This window comes from Staurois parvus, unplaced genomic scaffold (genome assembly GCF_062004578.1).
Source record: "Staurois parvus isolate SC_StPar_1 unplaced genomic scaffold, SC_StPar_1.0 ptg001284l, whole genome shotgun sequence".
NCBI lineage: Eukaryota > Metazoa > Chordata > Amphibia > Anura > Ranidae > Staurois > Staurois parvus.
In genome coordinates, this window is record NW_028319080.1 from 1765646 (window position 1) to 1793076 (window position 27431).

At 40.1% G+C, this 27431-nt stretch overlaps 1 protein-coding gene across 1 annotated transcript in view; it reads right to left on the reverse strand.

The window, feature by feature from the left end:
• Positions 1-10861: 10861 nt before the first annotated feature.
• LOC149437615 (class I histocompatibility antigen, F10 alpha chain-like) overlaps positions 10862-27431 on the reverse strand; it is a 45641-nt gene continuing 29071 nt past the window's right edge. Inside the window, exons 5-8 of the mRNA XM_089660865.1 lie at positions 27143-27249; positions 23160-23300; positions 20982-21005; positions 10862-18656 (exon numbers count right to left, since the gene is read on the reverse strand). Of these exons, the coding sequence (XP_089516991.1) occupies positions 18603-18656; positions 20982-21005; positions 23160-23300; positions 27143-27249 (326 nt within the window). The 3' untranslated portion in view covers positions 10862-18602. The remainder of the gene's footprint in view (positions 18657-20981; positions 21006-23159; positions 23301-27142; positions 27250-27431) is intronic.

Consider the following 27431-nt stretch of genomic DNA (forward strand, 5'->3'; position numbering starts at 1 on the left):
GGAATTAACAAACAGTATATCAGTTCCTTGCAAGCAGCCAAGCTATCCATTAGCACAGATTGTGTAAAAGGATAAGTCCCCCTTTGATAACATGTTACATGTTACACTTATTTGCAGGGTGTAACATGTAACATGTTACTGTAGAACCGGACCCCACCACCCCTCCCGTTGTGTCAGTGAGCAGGGGATCTTCTCTGCCTGGCCGCGTCATTCATTTACAGTGTTCTGTGAATGGGAAAACTACAAGTACCAGCAGCCCTTGCGGCTCTTGGATTGTAGTTCTCAATAAACTTCTGAGGGCGCTGTTGAGCACTGTGGTAGTTCATTGATTCTTCCTGTTAGTGTGAAGCTGCCTGCCCGTATGAGGTACATGCAGACCGCTTACACGGACAGTCTGTAGGAGTCCTACATGGCACCCCCAATCTGCTGATCATGGGTACAGTGCTTTCCAGACTCCTACAGTAAAAATAGTAAATGTACTTTTTTTAACCTGCAAAAAATGTGGATTTCTTCTTATTATTTTTTTTAAGTGAACTTATTCTTTAATGATGAGAATTGGTGAATTATTAAATTTAGTTTTTTTTTTCACAACCATAGAAGAAAAATGTAATATACTGAAGCTTGCCAGTCCTTAGCTGTAGTGGTTGCATTAGTTTGCATTTCGCAAGAGCAGAAAATACCCGGTAATCATGTCCTTGTGAACTCCAATCTCAAACAATGTTTTCTTGCTTCCAAGCTCATTTCTGTAAACTACAAATTCCCCACCCCCAATGTAATGTAGATGAAGAAAGGACATGTTTATACTCCAAATCAATTGAGCAGCCTAGACTGACAACGCTGCTCCTATATCTATATACCGTATTTTTTGCTCCATAAGAAGCACTTTTTTCCCCCCAAAAAAGGGGGGAAAATGTCAGTGCGTCTTATGGAGCGAATATGGAGCAGCCGGTCCAGTATTTCCACCGCCGCCGTGTCAGAATACTGGGCCGGCCGCTCAGCTCTGCAGCGGGACCTTACCTGTTCCTCTATCCAGCGGCGCGCTGTCTTCCTGACTTCTGTAGTGTGGGCGCTTGGCTTGACAGCCGGGTGCCCAGTGCGCATGCGCAAGAAGCGGTGCTGTTTGTGAATGGTAAGGCGGCACCTGGGACACATGACAGGTCCCAGAAGCCGCCGGACCAATCACAAAGCGCAGCGCTTCTTGTGCATGCGCACTGGGTACCCGGCTGTCAAACCAAGCGCCCACACTACAGAAGCCGGGAAGACAGCGCGCCGCTGGATAGAGGAACAGGTAAGGTCCCGCTGCAGAGCGGACACTAACTAAAGAACAACTCCACGGAAGTAAGAGCGGGTACCTGTCAAATTCAGGTATCGACTCCCCTCCCTCCCCAAAGGTCAGCAGTCATCTCCTGTACTATGTCCGCAGTCTCTGGTCATCTCCTGTACTGTCCGCAGTCTCTGGTCATCTCCTGTACTATGTCCGCAGTCTCTGGTCATCCCCTGTACTGTCCGCAGTCTCTGGTCATCTCCTGTAATATGTCTGCAGTCTCTGGTCATCTCCTGTGCTGTGTCCGCAGTCTCTGCTCATCTCCTGTACTGTGTCCGCAGTCTCTGGTCATCTCCTGTACTGTGTCCGCAGTCTCTGGTCATCTCCTGTACTGTGTCCGCAGGCTCTGGTCATCTCCTGTACTGTGTCCGCAGGCTCTGGTCATCTCCTGTACTATGTCCGCAGTCTCTGGTCATCTCCTGTAATATGTCTGCAGTCTCTGGTCATCCCCTGTACTATGTCCGCAGTCTCTGGTCATCTCCTGTACTGTGTCCGCAGTCTCTGGTCATCTCCTGTACTGTGTCCGCAGTCTCTGGTCATCTCCTGTACTATGTCCGCAGTCTCTGGTCATCTCCTGTACTGTCCGCAGTCTCTGGTCATCTCCTGTACTGTGTCCGCAGTCTCTGGTCATCTCCTGTACTATGTCCGCAGTCTCTGGTCATCCCTGTACTGTCCGCAGTCTCTGGTCATCTCCTGTACTGTGTCCGCAGTCTCTTGGTCATCTCCTGTACTATGTCCGCAGTCTCTGGCCATCTCCTGTACTGTGTCCGCAGTCTCTGGTCATCTCCTGTATAATGTCTGCAGTCCATTGGTTCAGAATATTTTTTTTCCTGCTTTCTGCCTCTAAAACCTAGGTGCGTCTTATGGTCAGGTGCATCTTATGGAGCAAAAAATACGGTAGGTATAATTCAGTGAGACAGCCTTGTCACCCTAGGACAGCAAATGTGCTATTTGCAGGATTACTAGATGAAAATAAAGGAAAAAAGTCTGGGGAAAAAAAGAAAACTAATGCAGGCAACACATCTAAAGACTGGCAAGCTGCAGTGTTATATTAAAAACAAAAATGCAGGGTGTAGATGTGTTTTAATATCTGCCTGGAGTTTAGCTTTAACTTGTCTGATTATCCATGATATAATCCTTTGTTAAGTGTTTCCAAATTTGTGGATTTTTTTGTAAATGTCATTTGCTGCCTCTGTATGCATAAAATAAACTAAGAATGGACATTCTCTGAGAGATGCTATGGAGGTCATTAAATGTTATTTTCTTTTCCTAGGTTGTACTCACTCTGTACCACGACTGTTATGAATGAACATCCCTCTCAAAACACTTTTGACTTGCCCAACCACTTGGAATCTTGACTTACCAAAGCTACCTAGTGTGGTGGGCTGGGCCAGTCCTGGGATTCTTATATTCCATGGACATTCCAATAGAAAGATCTCCCTGCCATAATTTTAGACTCTGTTCCTGTCCACCTGGTAGGTTAGGGTGATTCCATCCATCTTTATGTGTTCCAGTTCCTCCTGTTGCATTGAGTCCCAACAATAAATATACGAAATTGTCAGGTGGTCTAACTCTTCGGCATCTATCAAAACCAAATATAGGGTGTTCTGGTCTTAATGGGAATTTGTCCCAAACTCTGCTGCTCAGTAGTTATCTTTTTAAATCCAACAACACATTTTGACAAGCTGGTCAGGGTTTACTATACAGCAAAACAACATTTGATTTAAATTGAAATGATCAATAATAGAAAGTAAAATTGCATTTGAAATTCATTATACATTTAAATGTAAATAATACATTTAAATTTTAAAAGTGGACATTTAAATGTATTATGAAATCTGGGTGCACTGGGAATCTGCCCCCAAGCTGAGCCACTCAGTAGTTAACTTGATGGATAAAATAATATAAAAAAAAAAAAATAATAAAAATAAAACAAATTTTGACAAGCCAGTCAAGGTAATGCTATACTACAACTCTAATCTTAATTTGAACGAAAATGATAAATAATAAACATTAAAATTTAGTTGAAATGTATTTTAAATAAAAAGATACATATAAAAATTATCTAAAAACAAATTAAACGTATTATCTGGATGCACTGGTCTTTTAAAGGGAATCTGTCCCCAAGCACAATCATACACTAGTTAGATAAAATTACACATTTTAACAACCCAGCCACTGCAACGCTACCATTTTGGTTGGAGTTGCCCTTTAATTTACCCTGCTAACTCATAGCACCTTATTTTCTGCTTTCTCCTACCTGAACAGCGATTATTTTATTATGTGATACTTGGGGTTTTTGTCAGTTACAGTTTTTAGGTTTGTTTCCTGAACTGTATTTATATCAAGCTCAATTCATAGAAAACAAATCTATGCAAAGCAAGCTAGAAGAACATACTGTACATCTTAACAGGAATACCTTAGTACAGGGGTGGGCAACTGTGGCCCTCTAGCTGTTGTACAACTACAAGTCCCATGAGGCATTGCAAAACTGACAGGTACAAGCATGACTCCCAAAGGCAGAGGCATGATGGGACTTGTAGTTCACCAACAGCTGGAGGGCCACAGTTGCCCACCCCTGCCCTAGTATATACTAATCTTGATTATTTTGTTTAACCCCTTGTCCTCAAGAGGATTTACCCCCCTTCCTGGCCAGGCCATTTTTTGCGTCACAACGCTGCATTACTTTAACTGACAATTGCGCGGTCATGCAACGCTGCACCCAAAGGAAATTTATGTCCTTTTTTCCCACGAATTGAGCTTTCTTTCGGTGGTAATTGATCGCCTGTGCGTTTTTTATTTTTTGCGCTATAAAAAAAAAAAAGGCCGACAATTTTGAGAAAAAAACTATATTTTTGACTTTTTGCTATTAAACATGTCCAGTAAAAAAATATAAAATATCAAATTTCAGCATACATTTAGGCCAAAATGTATTCTGCGACATGTCTAAAAAAAATTCCAATACGTGTAAATTAATTGGTTTACGTGAAAGTTATAGCATCTACAAATGGCGGTATATATACTGGGATTTTTATTTTTACTTGTAATGGCGACGATCAGCGACTTATAGCGGGACTGCGGCCGGCATTCTGACACTGGTGGGAACTGACTTGGTTTCACTGACATCCCCAGAGGCACCAATACAGGTAAAAAAAAAGCACTGACAATGTACTAATGGCACTGGGCAGGAAGGCGTTAACATGAGGGGCGATCAAAGGGTTAACAGTGTGCTGTTTTACATAGTGCTGTGTTCATGTGCTTCACTGTAAGCACACTGCTGTGCACAGCCATCCAAAGCAGTGTGCAGGAGCTGACTGGAAGGAGAACTGTTTTGTTTACAAACAGCTCTCCTCCCTGTCGGAGATGCTCGGCAATCAAGAGTAATCACTGGCTGGGACCCGACCGGTGATTGACAGATGCAGCCGCAAATGCCTCACACGCACCCTCTACCCGGAAATGCAAAATCACGTATATATACACGTGATTTTGCGCACCTGTGCTGCCCTGTAGCAGTATTTCTGCTACGGGACGGTTGGGAAGCGGTTAAATGATCGACGGACAATATTTATACATTTTTGTCATGTCAATGTCAGATTGCCACAGTATAAATTTCAATGCTTACATTACAATAAAAACATTTTAGAAATAATATTTGTATGGATTGCCTGGCCCAGGAGAAATTGCATTACATAAACAAATAAACAATCAAACACAAGAAAACAATGGATTCCTTCCTGGCACCTAGCAGTCTGGACTCTGGAGGTGATTAAGCAAAGTGAGAGCTTATCACCTATACCTCCTAGATTGTAAGCTCCAAGGATCAGGGCCCTCCTATCCCTCTTGTATTGAACTGTATTGTTGCTCTTTTGTCTCCCGTTATATTGCAAAGCGCTGAGCAAACTGTTGGCGCTATATAAATCCTGTATAATAATAATTATATACCTAATTACAGCACACAATGGTTGAAACCTGTAAGATAATAAAGTTTCGTAACCCTGCATATGCTGGAATTCACCCCCTGCACATAGTTCCACTATGCACAGTATGCCAAGGGGTCCCAGAAACAGTCCATCCAGCCCTAATTGCCTGGAAAGGGTAGCTGGTGTAATGCATGGTCAGCCAGATAACCAGGGAAGAGATATAACCTTTTTGGGCAAATGGTTCATTGTAATGAGGGTCTCCTTAGTCCTGGGTCCAAAGTCAGTGGGAAGGAGGGTGGCCCCCCCAGGAACCTCAAAGTCATGGTGGTTTTGGTGACAATGTTAACAATCCACCACCATTTATGTCCACCATATACAACCCCACCTATGACAAGAGCATGGCTTCATAGTAGAAGAATACTAGTGCTTAACTGTCCTGTCTAAGGTCCAGACCTTTCACCAATTGAAAATATTTGGTACATCTTGAAATGAAAATATGACAACGAAGACTCAGAACTGTTGAGCAGGCAAGAATGAGACAACATTCCTCTCCCAAAACTCCAGCAACTGGTCTCCTCAGTTTCCAGAAGAGGCAATGCTACACCGTGGTAAACATGGCCCTGTTACAACTTTTTTGAGACATGTTGCTGCCATCAGTTTCAAACTAACCTTATTTCTTCTTCAAATGGTACATATTCTCAGTTAAAACATTTGACATGTTCTATTGTTAATGAAATACGGGTTTATGAGATTTACAAATCATAGCATTATGTTTTTATGTAGATTTTACACAGCGTCCAAAATTGTTTTGGAATTGGGGTTTTGGATTGGCAATTTGGTAAAGTCAACCTGTGGTCCTATTGACATTGTTGGCCATGTATGAACAATGATGTCACCTGGGAGACCCTACTCCTTTTATATAGCAGCTGTCATTTGCTCACCCTGTCATTTAGTGGGAGGTAAGCTAAAAAAATAGATGTGTCTCAATGGGCAGCAGTTTCTTTTTCTCTCGATGGGTTGGAGGGCTTTGGGCATTGTGATTGATGAGGTTTTCTGCTACTGGTTAGCCTCCTCGGCGGTATGATTATTTCTGATTTTTTGTGCTGAAAGCGGTACCATTTTTTTGCATGGAAATATGTAGTTTTTTATTGTAGGCCTGTAATTTTTAGGAATAACTCACTGAAATCTGTCCGAACAAGAGTCTAATAAACATCCCGGGTAGGATAAAATTTGAAACACGAAATCATAAATTATATTTTAATAAATAATCATAAAAAATAATAATATAATAATAATAAATTTAATTCAATAATATAATCAAACCAAAAACACTGAAATTTGAAATATAGCGCCAAGTTCGCACATCACTGAGCAAAATCGCAGAATCGTTTTCAGTGTCTGATGACGAATTTCCCCACAAATCATTATCACTCAATTCTGCAAGTGGTTCTGATTTACTATCGCTGTTCTCTAGCTGGTCTAAAACCGCTTTTGACGTAAAGGGACGCTTGGACTTTTCTAAGTTTCCAGGCAGAAATAACAGTCAAAATGCAGGCAGGGCACAGGACAAAGCAGTAGGGACAAAATGTATGTGAAATGCATTGAAACAGCAACTATGTAATAATCATTTTTTAAAAAATGACATTTTTTAAAAATTTCAAATTTGCCGCCGATTCCGGCAAAGTCCTGCCGTCACAGGGACCGGAACACGGAAGCCGGATGCCGGCATCGGTCGGAGGAGATGGCCGGGGACGCTGCAGGGGACACATCGCGGGAGCGAAGGACAAGGTAAGCACTGCAGGGACTCCCTGAGCAACGCCGCATGGTAAGCCCGAGTGTAGCTCGGGGTTACCGCTCTTGGTACTCAAATTTTACCCCGAGCTACACCAGGAATACCGCTAATAAGGTTAGTGTGATTGACATGCATGTCATGGGACATTTTATTAAAGGACTTGTCAAAAACCATGACTTTCAAGGGTCTTCCAGATTCCGATAAGATTCTTCCCACATGCAGACCCAAACAACCACCGGCCCGGTGTTATGGAGAAGAGTATCCTGTCCTCATCAACATGAAGACAAAGGGGTTGATTTACTAAAGGCAAATAGACTGTGCATTTTGCAAAGTGCAGTTGCCCTCTAAAAGAGCAGTTGCTCCAGAGCTTAGTAAATGAGGTAAAGGTTCACTCTGCAAAGAATACCTAATCACGTGCAAGGAAAATGTAAACAAAAACAGCATTTTTGCTTGCACATGATTGGATGATGGAATTTAATTGGATTGGATTGGATGCTCATTTACTAAGAACAGGAGCAACTTTGCAAAGTGCACCATCTATTTGTCTTTAGTAAATCAACCCCATAGTGCTTTGCCAGGAGATCCACCTTGCAAGGTACCCCCCATGTTGGGCACATGTTCCCTGGTATGGTTCATGAGTGGGGAAGATATATGCTTGATCCACCTTTCCTGCCCTGCCAGGCTGTATGCTCAGAAAAGTGTCTGGTGTGGTGCTGGGAATTTATCAGTTGTAATCCCCCGTGGAACTGGCTGGCAAGCAGCTGCGCTTCTTCTCTTTGTGTGGCCAAGCAATGTGTGGGGAGGGAGCAAGGCAGAGCCAGACAGTGGGGAGAGGGCTAGAGGAAGCAGCTGCAAACTCTCACCCAGCAGACTGGAGCCAAGTTCCAGCACTGGGCTCCACTAGTCCTTTGCAGGGGAATCAACAGTGCCTGTGCCTGCTCCCAGCACCCCCTCCCCCTGCCACTCTAAATATAGCCCCCCTGTGTGCTCCCCACCGCTGCTCTGATCCCCATGTGTGCCTCCTGCAGCACTTCTGGCTGCTCTCCTCTCCAGCCGGCTGCTGCAAGGCACATGAGGATAGGATTAGTGATGGAGAGTGGGGGGAGGGGCAGTAAATACAGTATATTATATTTTGTGTCCCTTTCCTTTCCTGGATGAACACAGTGGGCAATCAGTACTGATCACTCACTGTGTTAATTGATAATTGAAGCATAGTAAACTGTGTTTATTATGCTTCAGTTTGCAAATGAAGAGGAAGACACTCTGCATACAGCACTTCTCATTTCTTCACTGTCCAGTGCAGCTGACGCTGCAGAGAAAAGAAAATAATGAATCTCTGTCCTCACTCCTTTTCTTTGACTCAAAGTGAGACATCAGACGTCTCTTCAGACCTCTGATATTTCACCAAAGCCCCAACAAGTTTGTTTAACCTCCCTGGCGGTATGATTATTTCAGTTTTTGGTGCTGTAAGCGGTACATTTTTTTGCATGGAAATATGTAGTTTTTTCATTGTAGGCCTGTAATTTAGGAATAACTCCCTGAAATCTGTCCGAACAAGAGTCTAGTAAACATTCCGGGTAGGATAAAACTTGAAACACGAAATCATAAATTAGAATTTAATAAATACTCATAAAAAATAATAATAAAATAATAATAAAGTTAATTCAATAACATAATCAAAAAAAAAACACTGAAATTTGAAATATAGCGCCAAGTTCACACATCGCTGAGCAAAGTCGCAAAATTGTTTTCAGTGTCTGATGACGAATTTCCCCACGAATCATTATCACTCAATTCTGCAAGTGGTTCTGATTTACTATCGCTGTTCTCTAGCTGGTCTAAAACCGCTTTTGACCTAAAGGGACGATTTTTGGACGCCATGGACGTTTCTAAGTTTCCAGGCAGAAAGAACAGTCAAAGTGCAGGCAGGACGCAGGACAAAGCACTCGGGACAAAATGTGTGTGAAATGCTTTGATACAGGAATGTTTTGCTATGAAATAATCGTTTTAAAAAAAATGTCATTTTTTAAAAAATTTCAAATTTTCCACCGGTTCCGGCGCCCGTACGTCCCGACGTCACAGGGACCGGAACACAGAAGCCGGATGCCGGCATCGGCCGGAGGAGATGGCCGGGGACACTGCAGGGGAAGCATCGCGGGAGCGAAGGACAAGGTAAGTGCTGCAGGGAATCCCTGAGCAATGCCGCATGGTAAGCCCGAGTGTAGCTCGGGGTTACCGCTTTTGGTACTGAAACTTTACCCCGAGCTACACTCGGGAATACCGCCAGGGTGGTTAAAATGTAAATAAACCAATAAATATGATTCTAAAAATTGCAAAAAAATATTTTAAAATCATTTTAAAAATAAATAATAAAGGGTTTGCTCACACTTTGCTCTCTGAAGATAAATCTGCACTTAGATTGCTCTTCAGAGACCATTTGACAGGCAGTACGGAAGCATCGTATCACCTCCTCAACGTCTGCTTTAACCCCTTCAACCCCACACTGTCATGGTGCAACTGAGCTTCTCCTTTAAAGCAGAAAGCCTCTTATCAGACAATGTGACCCCTTAATTACAGGAGGTCAGAAATGCTTCCCCCTCACAATGGGACTAAAATGTGGCAAAAGGATCACTGCGGCTAAAACTTCCTCTGCTCTTCCAATAAAATCCACAGACTGTGTATTACGCAGTAATCATTTTGAAAGAGAAAAGCTCCACATGGTAAAGTACTGTAAAAGGACTCAATTTATTTAGGTAAAATAAAACTCACATGTGAAAGTAAAAACAGGCATAAAATGTATGGATCTTCAATGTTTTATGCCTGTTTTTACTTTCACTTATGAGTGTAAGAGCGGAGGAGGCTTTAGCCTAGTGATTTCTAGATTTTCACTATAACAAATCTTTACTTTTTGATTTCAGTTCCACTTTAAAGTGATTGTAAACTTCAGACATAAAATATGAACAAATGTATCTCTTTATAGTGTGTGCTTGTCCCAATACAGAACACTAAGGGGTTTATTTACTAAAGCTGGAGAGTCCAAAATCAGACTCCCTTCTGCATAGAAACCAATCAGCTTCTAACCTCAGCTTGTTCAATGAAGCTTTGGCAATGAATCCTGGAAGCTGATTGGTTTCTATGCAGAAGGGAGTCTGATTTTGGACTCTCCAGCTTTAGTAAATAAACCCCTAAGTGTCATTTCTGTCTGCTGCTTTGTTCCTCTGCCATCAGCATGAATAACATCTGACAAGTTTTCCTGACACCAAGAGAAAAATGGTGACAGCGGAGAGCACAGCCTGTGATTGACAGCCTCAGCCCTGTTTCTGTGTGCTGTGTGAGGGGGGGTGTCTCTTCCTTCCAATTAGCTCTCCTCACTGTTGTAACTTTAGCCCCCTTGCCCCCTGCTTTTCAGAGTTGAGAGATCCCTGTATTGATTCTGCATTTTGGATGGATGTAGGGGACAAATGGCTGCAGATAAACAGGTACAACGTATGTAGGAAGACTTGTTTCATCTCTGGGTATCACCTGAGGCCAGTCACTTCAATGAGTATACTGTATGTAAGGGTTTACAACCACTTTAAGGGCATAATAAATGAGCAGGGATCTGCACTCTCATAGTGCTTTTGCATCAAAGCTACCATTTCTGTGTCTGATTTGCCAAACTATTATCAGTAGTAGCATCCTAAAAAGAAGAAAAGAAAATGAAAACAGTTGAAAAACGTGGATCTATAAACATCACTATGGGATCTTGGTAGTGGACTGTTGAACAGCGGAGTTACATTTTCACTGTTCTTTATTTTTAAGTACAAACAAGACAAAGAAAGATAATACAGTTTTGTAAAAATATATTTTTATTAACAAGTGCTTCAACTCTATAATGAAAAATACACATTAGTAATTAGATACATAATTATACAATTCACTAAATACACAATAAAAGAGCATGCACATACATGCTTACAGCGTAGAAATCAGTATGATCCTTAAAGTGCATCTCCAGTTCATAGTCCACAGCAAGGCCATGGAAAATGAACATAGCCATCCTTTAACTGGAAGAAACAGATCACAGCAACACACAGCAACAAAAAAAAGGAATCTGGAGATTTGGAATTAAGGATACATACTTGAATAGCTTTTTTTAAAACATTTAAAATACTTTGTGTCTCTGTAGTTTGTAAGTATATATGATATTATAGTTTGTAATTATATATTATCAATATATGCATGGGGAAGCCATATTTACTCTTACGTTACATTTTTTCTACCCGTTTCTTTCCTTGCTGTGCAACACAATGGATGTGCTTCACTGCTCCTTCTCACAATACCATCATCCTACTGAATGAAGTGCTTGTGTGGCTGATAAGCAGATAGGTGGGCCATACATGAGCAGAAAAGCAAATAAAAATTCATACCAAAAGACCGATTGTTCAATTTTCGAATAGTGTGCCCGCAGCAACAGCTGGTTTTTGCCCGGCTATTGAAAATGGCCTGTCAAACATGTTTGAAACGTTTTTTAAGAACGCATGATTTTCTAAGGCTAAGTTCACATCTGTGCGGGTGGTGCCACTGCGGATCCGCACGAAAATTCGTGCAGCCGCACCACCCGCACAGAGAAATGCAGACGCGTGGGCGGCTGCCATTAGTTCTAATGGCACGCCGCCCGCACTGGAAAACGCAACCGTACTGGAAACCGAGGTTCCCGAGCGGGCTGCGTTTTTGGACGAAGTGCAGGGACTTCTTCCCTGCGTGTCACGGGGACGGGAGTCCATTCACATGAATGGGTTCTCATGCCCACGAAAAACGCAGTCCGCACGGCCGCATATATGTGAACCAGGGCTAATTGTTGATGGGGGACTGATTGAACATGAAATGTGCATGAGCCAGGAAATTGTGTGAAACGGAAGGAAAGAATGTTCACCGTCACTAAAGTTGATTATCATACAGTCTCATTGTAATTAAAATATATAATGTAATGCAATGAATATTAATAATTTACTAATAGGTTATTTTGCTTTAAAATGTCATAAGGCATTGAAACAAATGGATTTCTTTTTCCAGACCTAGTCACCTCATCTACATTTGAATCCACATTTTTCAGGATGTGAAAGGATAATCTTTTTGTTTGCCACAATTGAAATATACAGCTGTACCTCGGTTTACGAACACCTCGGTTAACGTAATTTTCGGTTTACCAATGAAAATCCATTGAAAATATTGGCTCGGTTTATGAATTTTTTTCGCAATACAAACGGATTAATTGTTTTTTAGTGCATTTACGAATTGTTTTTCAATCATGTCCCTGTACAGTACTATGCCTTTATAAAGAGTTTTGAACAGATAAGACTTTTTTCTGACTTCCGCAATGGATTAATTGGTTTTCAACGCATTTACAAATTAATTTTGAATCATGTCTGCGTACAGTACTATGCCTTTATAACGAGTTTTGAACAGATAAGGCTTTTTTTGACTTTTTTCTGACCTCCGGAACGGATTAATTGGTTTTCAATGCATTTATGAATTAATTTTGAATCATGTCCCTGTATAGTATTTTTGCCTTTAAAGTGCATTTTATAAAGAGTTTTGAATAGATAAAAGACTTTTTTTTACTTTTTTCTGACCTCCGAAACTGGTTAATTGGTATTCAATGCATTCCTATGGGAAACCGCGTTTCGGTTTACAAATTTTTTGCAATACGAAAAATCCTGCAGAACAAATTACATTCGTAAACCGAGGTACACCTGTAAAGCTGGAGTGTACAGTAAATGAGTGTCTGTAAACATCAAAAATTACATTACTTTTGTCAAATGAAGGAAAAAAAATGGTTTTGCAGGGCAATTTCCAAAACAATGATGGTAGAATTATATGAAAACATGAAGAACAATTTTAATTTTCATTCGATGTTTGTTTTTTTACTTGTGTAGGCAGAATCATCATTAACACTAATACAGGTTTCTACTGAAAAAACTAATAAATAAATAAAATGTTATATATATATATTTTAAAGGTACATATATAGCACTGTCAATTTTCACAGCTCTTTAGATATATATTGTATATTCACATCAGTTCCTGCCCTCGAGGAGCTTCCAGTCTAAGGTCCCTATCTTCTGCATAGACATACTAGGGCCAATTTAGACTTAGACTCACCATAGAGCTTCTTTAATACAGAAGGTGTTTGCATGTCACATGCCCATCACAAACTCAAAAATAAGTTTACTGGAGATCTCTTTAGAAACGTACTAGCTTGCGGTGATTGTATCCGTATTGGTGCACTTTTTTTTGTGACAAAAACAATTACTGCCCATGATACTTTTTTTATTTGCACTAACATACAATTTTTCAGGATAAGCTTTCAGGGTGCACCCCCTTCTTCAATCTGCACGCAGTACTCAATATCCAAGGAGTACAGTTTGGAATTTGAAGAAAGGGGCGAACCCCGAAAGCTTGCCCTGGAAAATTGTATGTTAGGCTCGGTTCACACTCCCCCAACTTTGGATATGATTTTAGACACCCAAAGTTGCAGGACATGTAAAATACAACTGTTTTAATTGAAGTCTGTTTTAATTGATCCTACTGAGGTAGCTGCGACTTCATTATGTTGCATTATGACTATTACACTCTCTGGCACTGAAGTTGTATCAAAGTTGCATTATGATGCAACTTTGATACAACTTCAGTGCCAGAGAGTGTAATAGTCATATCAAAGTCATATTAAAGTTGAATTCCAAAGTTGCACAGAAAATCGCATGACTTTGGAGTCGATTCGTGTGAACCAAACCTTTGGGCAAATAAAAAAAAAATATCACAGACAATACTCAATTATTTTAGAAACATAGCAAAATGACAACAGAAAAAAAGACCAAGTGGTCCATTGAATCTGCCCCCTTTTTTGAATGTATACAGGTTTTTGTATTTTCTTGTTTTTTGTTACATTATTTGATTCTTTTTTAGCCCACCTAAAATATTACTAATAAAAGTAATTCGGAGCTCATGTAGCACACTTTAAAATGACTCTGTGCAATGCCCATGCAGGGCAAAGTAACAGGTTCTCTTTAATGCCCAGTCCTGCATTTAGAATATAGTCAGCTTCCCTTTGATTCCTCACTGCTCTATTCACTGCTGGGAGTGAATTTCCAGCACTTCTCATTACTGGGGTTCATGTAACTTAATTTCTTTCCTCCAACATTATTGGTGCTTGTCAAGGAGGTGCTCAGACACCGACACCATCTCATGGGAGGCAGAAAAAGAGTGTCTTTGTAATCTCCAACTAGGATAGAGTTGGAACTTACACAGGAATACTTCTCCTCTGTCCTTCCAAGAAATGAAGTGGTGGGACAATAAAGGGAAGGTAAGTATAAGTGGACTGGCTTTAATGTAAATTGTGGACTGTATTAAGTGCCATTGTAACATGATGAATCGGGGCCAATAAACTGAGGATTTTCCCTCTAACTCTTTGGGGGTCTCTGTGTAAAGACACACTAATTGGATGGAGCTAATACAGTATATTAATACCAACTGCTCCATTATATGTGCTTTAGGTTGCATAACAACAATAAAAATTTACATGCAATCTCAATAAAACAAAAATGATGCTTCTGTGTATAATATATAATTAAATAAAAGCTATAGAAAACATTATATATTCCCTTTACGCCTATTATAGCCACATACATTCTAACCCAAAATATCCATTAAAACAGGAAAGCTCTGGTGGAGAAAGTAACACATTTCAAATACCTTAGCAAGTCCTGTTTGGTCTACAAGACCTCCTACAGATATGTACGAGGTGGGATCAAAAAGTTTGGTGATTAGCTCCATCTACAAGAAAGTACTTTATGCGCTATAAACAAAAAATACAATACAAAAATACAATTTTGAAAAAAAATATACGTTTTTGACTTTTTGCTATTAACCACTTCGAGTCCGGACACTTTCACCCCCTTCCTGCCCAGGCCAATTTTCAGCTTTCAGTGCTATCACACTTTGAATGACAATTGCGCGGTCATGCAACACTGTACCCATATGAATTTTTTAGCATTTTTTTGAGACAGATAAAACTTTATTTTGGTGGTTTATTCACAACTGGGATTTTTATGATTTTTTTTTTTTTTTGCTATATAAATGAAAAAGTCAAAAAAAATTTTAAAAAATAGTTTTTCTTATAAAATTTTGCAAATAAATAATCTTTCTTCATAAATCTTGGCCAAAATGTATTCATTTATCTTTTTAGTAAAAAAAATAACCCAAATTAGTTTATAACTAAAAATTATAATTTTTCCCAAAAACATTTACATTTTTATTTTATTTTTTTTATATTATTATTTATGTGGGGTTTTTTTTAAACATACTGTCACCCTAGCAGTCACTATGGTGACACTGTACTACTTGTGGAGGGTGATGAAGATTTTTTTTTTACACTGATTGCTTTTACACCTATAAAGACTGTAAAAAACAATCATTTCTCCTTCTCTCTGGATGCATTCTTGCATCCATTGAGAAATACTGTGTGAGCTGTGATTGGTCACAGCTTGTCACATGGTACAAGGCTGTTGTGAACAGCCTTGTACCATGTGACCTCTGTGATCATTCCCAGATTTCACACGTAGTAAGCATAGATGTCAGAAGTGACATCTTGCCTACTACTATTCATGTGATCACTGATTGGCCAATCAGTGATCACATGATCGGGACCTCACACAGAGGTCCCGTACAACGATTGGGCTCTGGATCACAGTGCTGCGGGCTCCCAGGGAGCGGGTACAAGCAGATAAGTGGGGAGGACGTTTATAAATGGCCATCTGCCCCTGCACTGCTCCCGTCCAGCCGTTTATATACATGGGTCGGACGGGAAGTGGTTAATATACGGTTACATGGTATCTCCTTCAAAAATAGTCCCTTTGCACAGCAATACAGTGCTTCCAGCATTTCGAAGCACGTCAAGCTTTCTGCAATTCATGCCAGATTTCCGTAATGGTGTCAAAACAGTGATCTTTCAGCTGGATCTTCATTTTAGGGAAGAACGAAGAATGAAAATCTGGCTAGTAGGGTTGGTGCAGAAGTGAGATCACGCTGTTTTCAGCTCTATGTTCTAACATGCTGTCCATTATGAAATAGCAGATTGGGTAACACACATGGTCAGAACAGCACCAGTTGCACAGCTCCCAATGTACACAGGACAATGTATTTTGGCACACTGACTTAAGAAGGACCATGCTCCCTGTGACAGCACGTGCAGCCTTGAGCTGTCATCTTCTGGCGTGTTACAAAACTAGTCTCAAATTTTTTGATACCACCTCGTATTTTTACAGCCTGTTTGATGCCTAGGGATCCCACTTTTAAACAAAATGCACATATCCTTTCTTCCCTCTATTGCACTAGCCTAGCCCCCCTTCTCATTAGGCATACTTACCATGCAATCATGCCTATGGCCTCTAGGGTGACTAGCTTGCCTCAGGAGATGGCTCTATATAATCCAATAGGAAACGAATCCACAAGCAGGGATGGAACATGTACGATCAGCAGTGGGATATCAATAAATCCTGGAGACCTTAGGCACAATTTCAAGATAATTATGCAATGGGAAGGAGGATAGGTTAGCACAGTAGAGATAGGTTAGCACAGTGGGGGGTACAAAAATGATTTGAGCTTTGTTTGAAAGTGCACTTATCTTTTACAATTTTGGGCTTCTGTGGTTCAAAATGATACCATTCCTAACAAACAGATTTAAATAAATGGCAGTATCCCTTAAGCGAGGCACTTGTGAGCAGGTGCTTCCAAAGGGTTTATTTTTCTCTCTCTCCTGACCCGTTCTGAAGCTATCTGAGTTCACTGTGCTGTTTCTCAATTGAAATGTTACAATGTAGATGTGTGGTGGATCTTAGGAATTGATTGGGTAGATTTTCCCAACAATTTTCTACAGTTCCACATAAAAAGGCTCAAGGAAATTCCCTGAGAGAGATCTTGCTGAACCAATGCCAAGATGTAGGGTGTTACTCTGCTGGACAATGTTCCCTTCGGGGAGGGGGGCAGTGGCGGTACCCTGAGAGCTGAGAGTCCGGCTGACTTTATGGACTTTCAGGTGCCAGCTATGGTCTTATTGCCTTTTGGACTTACTGCCAATTATGGACTTTAAGGATTACTTGCTACCTCTTGTGGATTATCTTCCTAAAGGGACTCTTGCCTCAATGGACTACCTATGAACTTGCTGCTAACACAGGTATGGTCACCCTATGGGCACTAAAGAACCCTATGGGCACTAGAGAACCTCAGGGAAGAACTGTTCCTGTATGTTTTCCGCAATTTCAGTAAAGGCTGTTCATTGTTACTCTAAATTCCTAGTTTGAAGTCTCTCAAAAGGGGTGAATGCACAACGTATCTAAAGAACAGGGCTTACATCAGGGGACTGTAGGTTACAGTAGTTACAATACATTTTAGTCCAGCATGGAGTTTGCAGTCTAGCATAGTCTATATTGCCCATGCTAGGGACAGCCATGCATGTGTCCTTGCTAAAGGCAGCCATCCAGCCAAGGAATGGGTGACTGGCAAAGGGTAATGGTTATCCTGGTAGTGAAGGTATGTTATGCCTAGCCCCTTCACTAGCAACTGGTTCCCCACAAATTAGAAGCGTATCTGCGGCACAGTGTACCTAGGGACCTAGCCTGGAAATCACGGGAAAGAGAGAAATGCAGAGGGGCCACTGGGAGAGAACAAGCATGTAGCCGTGAATGAAGAACATTCCGTAAGCAACAGTGGACATTTCACTGGGTGTGAGGCAACAGGAATTGGTGGATGCCAGTAAAGGCTGTGCGGTACCAGTCCATGTATGCTGAACACCCGGGAAGTGGTGTTCTTTATTTGTAGTGGTGTCTAGAGTGCTTAGTGTTATCAGTGCAACAATTTAGCTATGGCTTACAAGAGGGTTAACTGTCTTAGTTGTTGCTCGGTTCTAAGTCTGGAGTTATGCCTTAATGTTGATTCCACATGACCGCAAACTCCTGCCTAGTGATTAGGCAGTTAACGAGTGAAGTTCTTGGTGTCCCCACTAGGGTGCTTAAGCCCCATCCACACACTAGCTGTATTGCTTAGGCTCCATTCACACTTGTACGACTCCAAAGTTGCATGACTTCACAATGCAACTTTGGATGGGTGCAACTTGGATACAACTTTGGCTTTCATTAATAATAATGGACAACTGTTGCATGTATAACATTCAGGTGCAACTCTCATACAACTTTTAAGGGTTTATATTGCGGTCTAAGGCACTCGAGTTGCATAAGAGTCGTACCAAAGTAGTTACATAGTTACATGGTTAGTCTGGCTGAAAAAACACAAAAGTCCATCCAGTTCAACCATAGTAGTAGTAGTACATGAACTACTTTGATGTTGCTGAAACTTTAAGTTGTACGGATATGAACGGTTGTCATTGAAAAACATGGCATTTTGGCGTCCAAAGTCGCATGACAAGTGTGAATGGGCTCTAAAATCCTACAGAAGAACGGTTTAATAGGTTGTTTGTGCTTCAATGCCTTTTTTCTCCTCTTGTAGTTTTTGAAGGTTTTGCAATATGCCATTATGACGACTCAGATGTGCTGGTTGTTGGAGGCATCAACAGTGGCATCTGAAGCTGTAAAATAGTGAAACAGTCAGGATATTAAATCTTTGTGAAAATCCTGGTAGAATTATTCCTATGCAATGATTTCAGTATGTAAAGCACATGGAGACAACAGCCTTCCTACACACAGCCAGCGATTTTCCTCCTATACAGTTGTCTGTGCAGAGAGCTGATAACTGGGAGATTGCTTCTGCCGGTATAATATAAAATAGAATGGGATATGGATACCAATCGTAAGTGAAAATATAGATTTACCCCCTTCCTGACCAGGCAATTTTTTGTGATACAGCACGGCGATATTTTACCTGACAATTGCGTGGACATGCAACGCTGTACTCAAATGACATGTATGTCATTTTTTTCTCACAAATGGAGCTTTCTTTTGGTGGTATTTGATCAACTCTGCTAAGAAAAAAAGACCGAAAAGTTTGAAAAAAAAAAAAAAAACATTTTTTATTTTCTGCTATAAGGCTAGGTTCACACCTAAGCATGTTGCGTTTGAGACGTTTCTGCATTGCGTTTTTCGTAACGAAATTAGTTTCAGTTTGTTTCATTTTGTTTATTCGTTTTCAACTGGATTCAGATTTTTTGAATGGATTCGAAGTATTTGAATCGAAAATATCAAAATCGGTCTGAATTCATTGTGAAGAATAGATGGTTCTATCTATGCTATTCTATTCAATGCAGATTCGTTTAAATTCACTACTATTGTAATTCAGAAATTTGGATACATCTGAATCTCTGAATGCCAAAAAACTCGTCTGAATTTCGATACAGAATGAAACGAACTGCACATGTCTACATGCTAGTTGACACTTTTTATATTAACCACTTAAGAGCTGCCCCATAGCAGATATACTGCTTCCACTGGGCGGCTCCACTGTGAAAAATCAGGTGAAAATATGCATTGCTATTGGCTGATGGATATGTCAATCACTGGGTCCTGGCCAGCTATTCTCGGCTGGGACTCAATGATCGTTGGCAGGGCTGAGAAGGGAGAGATCTGTGTGTAAACAACAAGGACATGCTGCTTTGTATCTCTCTGCGCAGCATGTCTCCCAAGTAAAATACAACACTCAGCTTACAGTAAAGCACACAAGGATGAAACCTGGTTTGAGACTTATATGTGAACAATACAGATCTCTCCCCTGTCAGCTCCAGCACACTGCTTTATATGGCTCTGCAAGGCATAGTCATACAAAGCAGTGGGCTTACAGTGTAAAGCACACACAGCTCACATAGTAAAACAGCACACAGCACACAGCTAACCCTTTGGTTACCCCAGATGTTATCCCCTTCCTGCCCAGTGTCATTAGTACTGTGTGCTTGCTTTTTATTAGTACTGATCACTGTATTGGTGTCACTGGGGATGTCAGCGGCAGTTAGTTCCCACCCAGTGTCAGAATGCCCGCCGCAGTCCCGCAGTGCAGCTATAAGTCGCTGATTCCAGTATATATACCGCCATTTGTAAACGCTATAACTTTCATGTAAACCAATTAATTTACACGTATTGGGATTTTTTTTAGCAAAGACATGGAGCAGAATAAATTTCGGCCTAAATTTATGAAGAAATTTTATTTTTTAAATTTTTCTATTCAATATGTTTTTTACTAAAAAATAAAAAATGTTTTTTTTTGTTAAAATTGTCGGTCTTTTTTTGTTTATAGCTCAAAAAATAAAAAAACTCACAGGTGATCAAATACCTTTGAAAGAAAGCTCTATTTGTGGGGAAAAAAGGACACAAATTTTATTTGGGTGCAGCGTTGCATGACCGCACAAATGTCAGTTAAAGTAACGCAGTGCCGTATGGCAAAAAATGGCCTGGGCCAGGGAGGGGGGTAAGTCCTCTGGAGGGCAAGTGGTTAATAAATACATTGAAGTATGATTTACCAGGGGAAGCAAAAAGAAAACCCATCATTATTGAACAGTCCTGTGTAAAGGGGAGGAGGGGTGATCGCTAAGACCACAATTGTTCTGTGTACAGTAGGTGCGGGTGGCTGTTTTCACCGCACCCTGGGCACTGCGTGAAAGTGGCCTTAGAGGCTCTTACCTGTTTTTCCTTGAAAAATGTGTAAAAGGACAGTTCCCCTCACTCTGTAGAGATTCCCTTTGGCTTCCTGCTGCAGGACAGGAAGTGAAGGGAATTCTCTCCAATGGCACACAGACAGCAGAGGGCAATTACATGAGGTTTTTAACTCTTTCCTACTCTACTCAAAACAAAAAACCTTTTGGCTATAGAGTACATATACTATAAACAATGCAGCAAGAAAATCACACAATCAACAAACATCTCATGCTACAGTGACACAAAGACAGAGCTCAAAATGAAATACGTACTACTGGTTCTCCTTCGCCATTTCCCTGAAACAAATAAAAGAGGAAATTAGAGACAGAAAAAAAATACAACAATCTTCACAAATTTTTTTGAAAAGATTCAAATTTACAGAACATTCTGCCTGTGATTATTATAGGGGTTTTAACAGTGAGTGTTCCGTTATAAATGGCGCTGAACACAAAGCTTTTGTTAGGCCCCTTACACACCGGCGATCCAATCAGGTCTCGGGAAAACAGGTATATAGGCGCTACAACCACCCCATGTAACAGCTCCGCCCAGTGCGCAGTTCTCCAGGATGCTGACACCTCCAATATACCAGGATAAGTAGAGGGATGGTCAGCACTCAGGATGACACCCAAAATATAGTATTCCTTTATTGAAAAGACATGTACAACACTGTACAAACAGCCTACGCGTTTCAGACTTTTTATGTTCTATTCTGTTCTGTTATACTCTATTATTTTCTAAAGGAAAGCAAAGAAAGGGCGCACTCTCTTCGTGCATTACCGTGGTAAAAAATTAATTATTAAGATGCATGAAAGTGCATGCTCACAAACCAAAGGAGATTGAAACAGGACAAAGAGCCAGTGGTAATAGTCTCGAATGACGGGAAACCCTTGATGTGGTTATCCAACGCGTTTCGGGAGACGCACTCCCTTCTTCAGAGCTAAAATATTAGACCTGCTACTCTTGCATATATAAGGCAATAAAAGAATTGAGAGAACAAAACTACACCCCCTCCATGACATACAACATGGGCAGAACCCGCCAAGGTCCGCCCAGATGATGAATAAAATAGACCTATAAAGATGTGGAGTCATGATTTGAAAGGCTTGGCATAATTTCCTTTATCAGTACCAAGATTTCCCGATCTTTCCCCATTCAGCATGAAGTTTGAGCGCTGGTTTTGTTTCTCTTGATTCTATTATTTTCTACTCTGTTCTATTCTATTTTATTCTTGTATATTCTATTCCTTTATTTTCTATTATGTTTTGTTCTATTCTATTCTGTTTTGTTTTACCCCTTCTATTCTATTTGATTCGATTCTATTAAAATTTGAATTTTGGAAGACGGCTATATTCTTTCTATTTTATTCTGTTCTAATCTATTCTATTTTTATTCTATTATTTTCTATTCTATTTTTATTCTATTATTTTCTATTCTATTTTTATTCTATTATTTTCTATTCTATTTTATTATTTTCTTTTATTTTCTATTCTGTTCTTTTTTTAATCAATTATTTTCTATTCCTTTTTTATTATTATTATTATACAATATTTATATAGCACCAACGGTTTGCTCAGCGCTGTACATTATAATGGGAGACAGCACAAGAGACAGTACAGTAACAATACAATACACGAGGGGTTCCAAGGCCCTGCTCCTTGGAGCTTACAATCTAGGAGCTTTATTTTATTTTCTATTATTTTATTCTGTTTTACTCTGTTATTTTCCATTCTGTTCTATTGTTGTCTATTCTATTCTTTTATTTTCTATTTATTTTATTCTATTCTACCCGTTCTATTGTTTTATTCTATTCTATTCGAAATTCAAATGTCAGAAGACAGCTATAATTTTTCTATTCTATTCAAATCTAGTCTTTTTTCTATTATATTGCTTTTTTCTATTCTGTTCTTTTATTTTCTATTCCTTTATCTTCTATTGCTTTTTTTCTATTCTATTCTTTTATTTTCTATTCTTTTATCTTCTGTTCTATCCTGTTTTATTCTATTCTATTCTTTTGAAATTGGAACTTCAGAAGATGGCCATATTTTAACACTAATACACACAGTCTTTGAAGGAAATCAGCAATATTTAACAATATGTTTATACTTCAAATTTGTTTTTGAATTCGATTTTGTTTTTAAAATCAGATTCAAATTCAATTTGAATTTCTGACAAAATTTAGTTTTAATATGTCAGATTCTTTTAAATTTGTTACTACTGTAATTCAGAAATTTGGGTACATCTGAATCTCTGAATAATGAAAAAGTAATCTGAATTTCAGTTCGGAACAAAACAAACCACACGTCTATTAATTTCTACTTCCCACTTCTTATTTATATGAATTAATACTTTAAAGTATAATTTATAATGGGAAGCAAAAAGAAATACCAGCATTAATGATATTTAGCATGCTGCATTAAATTTGCCATGGCTGCTCAAAATGAAATACTTACTGGATCTCCTTCGCCATGTACTGCTGGTTCTCCTTCGCCATGTACTGCTGGTTCTCCTTCGCCATGTACTGCTGGTTCTCCTTCGCCATGTACTGCTGGTTCTCCTTTGCCATTTACTGCTGGTTCTCCTTCACCATTTCTCTGAAACAAATAAAAGAGGGAATTAGAGGCAGAAAAAACTAAATACAAAAATCTTCACAAACTTTTTTGAAAATATTCAGACCCCATTCACACTTTAGCGTTTTTCAGCTCGATGCTCAGAAATGCTCAACAAGTAAAATCCTATTATTTCCAATAACTCCTGTTTACACTTGAGCGTTCTGTCCCGTCGCTCAAAAAAGTACTTGCGCTACTTTTCCGGCAGATCTGAGCATTTTGACCCATAGACTTGAATAGAAAATGCCTGAACAGGGAGAATGAGTGTTTTTTCAAGCGTTTTTTCAAGTTAGTTTTTTTTTTGTTTTGTTTTTTTAGGCGCTATTTCTATTTGCCACAGCAAAAACACCTAAATGAAAAACGCCTGAAAAAAACGCCTATAATATTTGCAAATCTTCTCAAAAATGCCTGAAAAACGTTCAGTGCAGTGTGAATGGAGCCTCAAACTTCCAGCACATTCTACCTGTGACCATTATAGGGGTTTTATCTAATAGAATGTTTCTAAAACAGTCAGTGTTCCATTACAAATGGCCCTGAACACAAAGCTTTTGTTAGGCCCATTTCACACTGGGAGATCCAATCAGGTCTCGGGAGAACAGGTGTATAGGCGATACAACCTCCCCATATAACAGCTCGGCCCGGTGCTCAGACCTCAAAGCTTCCTACACCTCCAATATACCAGGATCAGGAAAGGGTTGGTCGGCACTCAGGATGACATCCGAACAGTAATAATTTCTTTATTGAAAGGACACGTACAATGTTGTAAAAACAGCCTACGCGTTTCAGACTGTCCTTAGTCATGACTATGGACTAATGTCCGAAACACATAGGCTGTTTTACAGCATTGTATATGCCTTTTCAATAAAGGAATACTATTTTTTGGATGTCATCCTGAGTGCCGACCAACCCTTTCCAACCCCTTCCTCAACCCTTTCCAACCCTTTCCTGATCCAATCACGTCTGCCTGTCAATTTTTCAGGTGGACCTGATGATAGGATGGTCTATGTATCTCTATGGACCGGTGGGTGTAGCACCCTCCCAGTTAGTACTGCAGCTGCAGGCTTGCCTGGTTCCCCCTGTCTTTCCAGAAATCTCTGAAACATAGTGGGTGGAGAGGGTAGAGCCTGACACAGCCTCAGCCAATCCCTGGTCAGGAAAGTGATCAGCAAGGGGCCGAGAGAGATATTTTGGGACTGGAGAAGAGAGTAGCAGGGTCTTTCACCTGCTGGAGATTGGCCCATCATGGAAGGGCTGGTAAATATTCCAAGGCTTAGAAGTAGCTTTAAGAAGTCCTGGATGATTCTAGCTCACCAAGTAGGTGAAGGATCACCCCAAAGTCACAGAAATACTGGGGCGACATACAAATTGGATCTTCCTGGAATACTTTTGTGTCAGCTGAAGCTGGAAGAAGGCCTTCAGATTCATTGGATCACAGTGAGTATGCCTTGACTGTTCCCTGTACACCCCTGTTAGAGAGAGTGTTCGAGACCTGCTGCCAGGGCTGTGCCCACAGTGGAAGCCCCCGCTGTGCTGAGCCATTTTTGTAAAGAGAACTCTGCTTTACTTCGGTGAATGTCAGATAGTGTCCTCATCCAAGTTGTTTAGTTCTGGGCATCCCAAAGCTTTTCCAAATCCCCATCCCAGTTCTTTATCCACTAGCCCTCCTGAGGATTTTCCTGACCAGGCCATTTTTTGAGTTACGGTGCTGCATTACTTTGACTGACAATTGTGCGGTCATGCAACGCTGCACCCAAATTAAATTTACGTCCTTTTTTCCCACAAATAGAGCTTTATTTTGGTGGTATTTTGATCGCCTGTCAGTTTTTTATTTTTTGCGCTATACACAAAAAAAACAACAATTTTGAGAAAAGCAATATTTTTGACTTTTTGCTATTAAACATGTCCAATAAAAAAATTTTAAAAAATCAAATTTCATCATAAATTTAGGCCAAAATGTATTCTGCGAAATGTCTTTGCTAAAAAAAAAAAATCCCAATACACGTAAATCGATTGGTTTACGTGAACGCTGTATATATATATATACACAGTATACTGGGATTTAAAACATTTTTTTTTTTATTAGTAATGGCGGCAATCAGTGACTTATAGTGGGACTGCGGTGGGCATTTTGACACTGGGGGGGAACTAACTTGCTGTCACTGACATCCCCAGTGACACCAATACAGTGATCAGTACTAATAAAAAGCACTGACAGTGGCACTGGGCAGGAAGGGGTTAACATGTGGGGTGATCAAAGGGTTAACTGTGTGCTGTGTGTGTTTTACTGTAGGGCTGTGTTTTTGCTTCACTGTAAGCACACTGCTTTGTATGGCTCTGCTATGCTAAAGCAGTGTGCAGGAGCTGACAGGGGAGAGAGCTGTTTTGTTTACAAACAGTTCTCTCCCCTCTCGTCGGAAATGCTAGGCAATCACCGGGCACCACCGAGTAATCGCTGGCCCTGATGATTGACAGCCACGGCTGCTAATGGCAGTGCAGGTAGGACACGCGTGCGCCCCCTACTCGAAAATGGAAGGAAAGCTGTTAACAGAAATTAAAAAAAAAAGACAAGACATTATTTGCCTGATTACTGTCAGAGGATTGAATGAAACTTGATGCATCTAGGTGGATCGGATTGGAGTGCAAGTCCATGTACACCCAACCAACCATGGAGCAGAGCTGGCTCTGTCAGTGTCTGCTATACATATACTGAGTGGACACGGACCTGTCATCTGCCCTCTCTGCTCTGCTCAGCAGGGGATAAGAGGACAGATGCCCTCCTGATCCAAGGGGATTCTGCCCCCATGTGAAAGAGGCCTTAGGCAGTGCAGCTACAGTCCTTATATTAACCTCTTGCCGTCCGCGCTCCCTGGGAGCGCACAGCACCGCGATCCGGTGCCAGCTGTGCCACACATTGAAACACCAATCGTCGGACCGGACCTCTGTACGAGGTCCCGATCATGTGATCACTGATTGGCCAATCAGTGATCACATGCATAGTAAGCAAGATGTCACTTGTGACATCATTGCTTACTACGTGTGAAATCTGTGAATGATTACAGAGGTCATATGATACAAGGCTATTCACAACAGCCTTGTACCATGTGACAAGGTGTGACCAATTACAGCTCACTCAGTACTTCTCAATGACTGCAACAATGCAGACAGAGAGAAAGAGAAATGATTGCTTTAACATCCTATATGGGTGTAAAAGCAATCAGTGTAAAAAAATTGCTGTTACATGGTGACACTGTACTGTTAGGGTGACAGTATGTAAAAAAAAAAAAAATAAATAAAAAATAATAATATAAAAAAATAAAATAAAAATGTAAAAAAAATGTTTAAAAATTATAATTTTTGGTTATAAACTAATTTGGATTTTTTTTTTACTAAAAAAATAACGGAATAAATTTTGGCCAAGATTTATGATTAAATATTATTTATTTGCAAAATTTTATAAAAAAAAACTATTTTTTTCAAAATTTTTGGACATTTTCATTTACGTAGCAAAAAAAATAAAAATAAAATAAATACCACCAAAATAAAGCTTTATCTGTCTCAAAAAAATGGTAAAAAATTTATATGGGTACAGTATTGCATGACCGCGCAATTGTCATTCAAAGTGTGATAGCGCTGAAAGCTGAAAATTGCCCTGGTCAGGAAGGGGGTGAAAGTGTCCGGACAGGAAGTGGTTAATCAAAAATGTGATGACGTCTGTTTGTAGATGACACAATATAAAAAGTTAATCAAGGTAGTTTTTGTATAGATCATTAGTTTCTTATTAGACAATACTATTCCAGAAAATGAAATCATGAACATATGACACTTACTTTTACTTTACAAAAATAGATCGCTACCCAAATACAAAAAGCAAGAACGATGACAACAACAGGAATCACAACACCAGGAATCACAGCACCATGAATTTGGTAGCGTTCTGAGAGAGAAACAAAAGGGAAAACATCAAATAGTGTTTATACTTGAAGTCTAGACCACAAGGTACTCAGAAGTGTTCTGGTTAAGTCCTCATGCACACGGGACATTTTTACAGCGGCTGTTTTTGGCTTTTGACGTTTTTTTTCTACAGCTCCCCAACATCCTATGAGTTATCCTATGCGT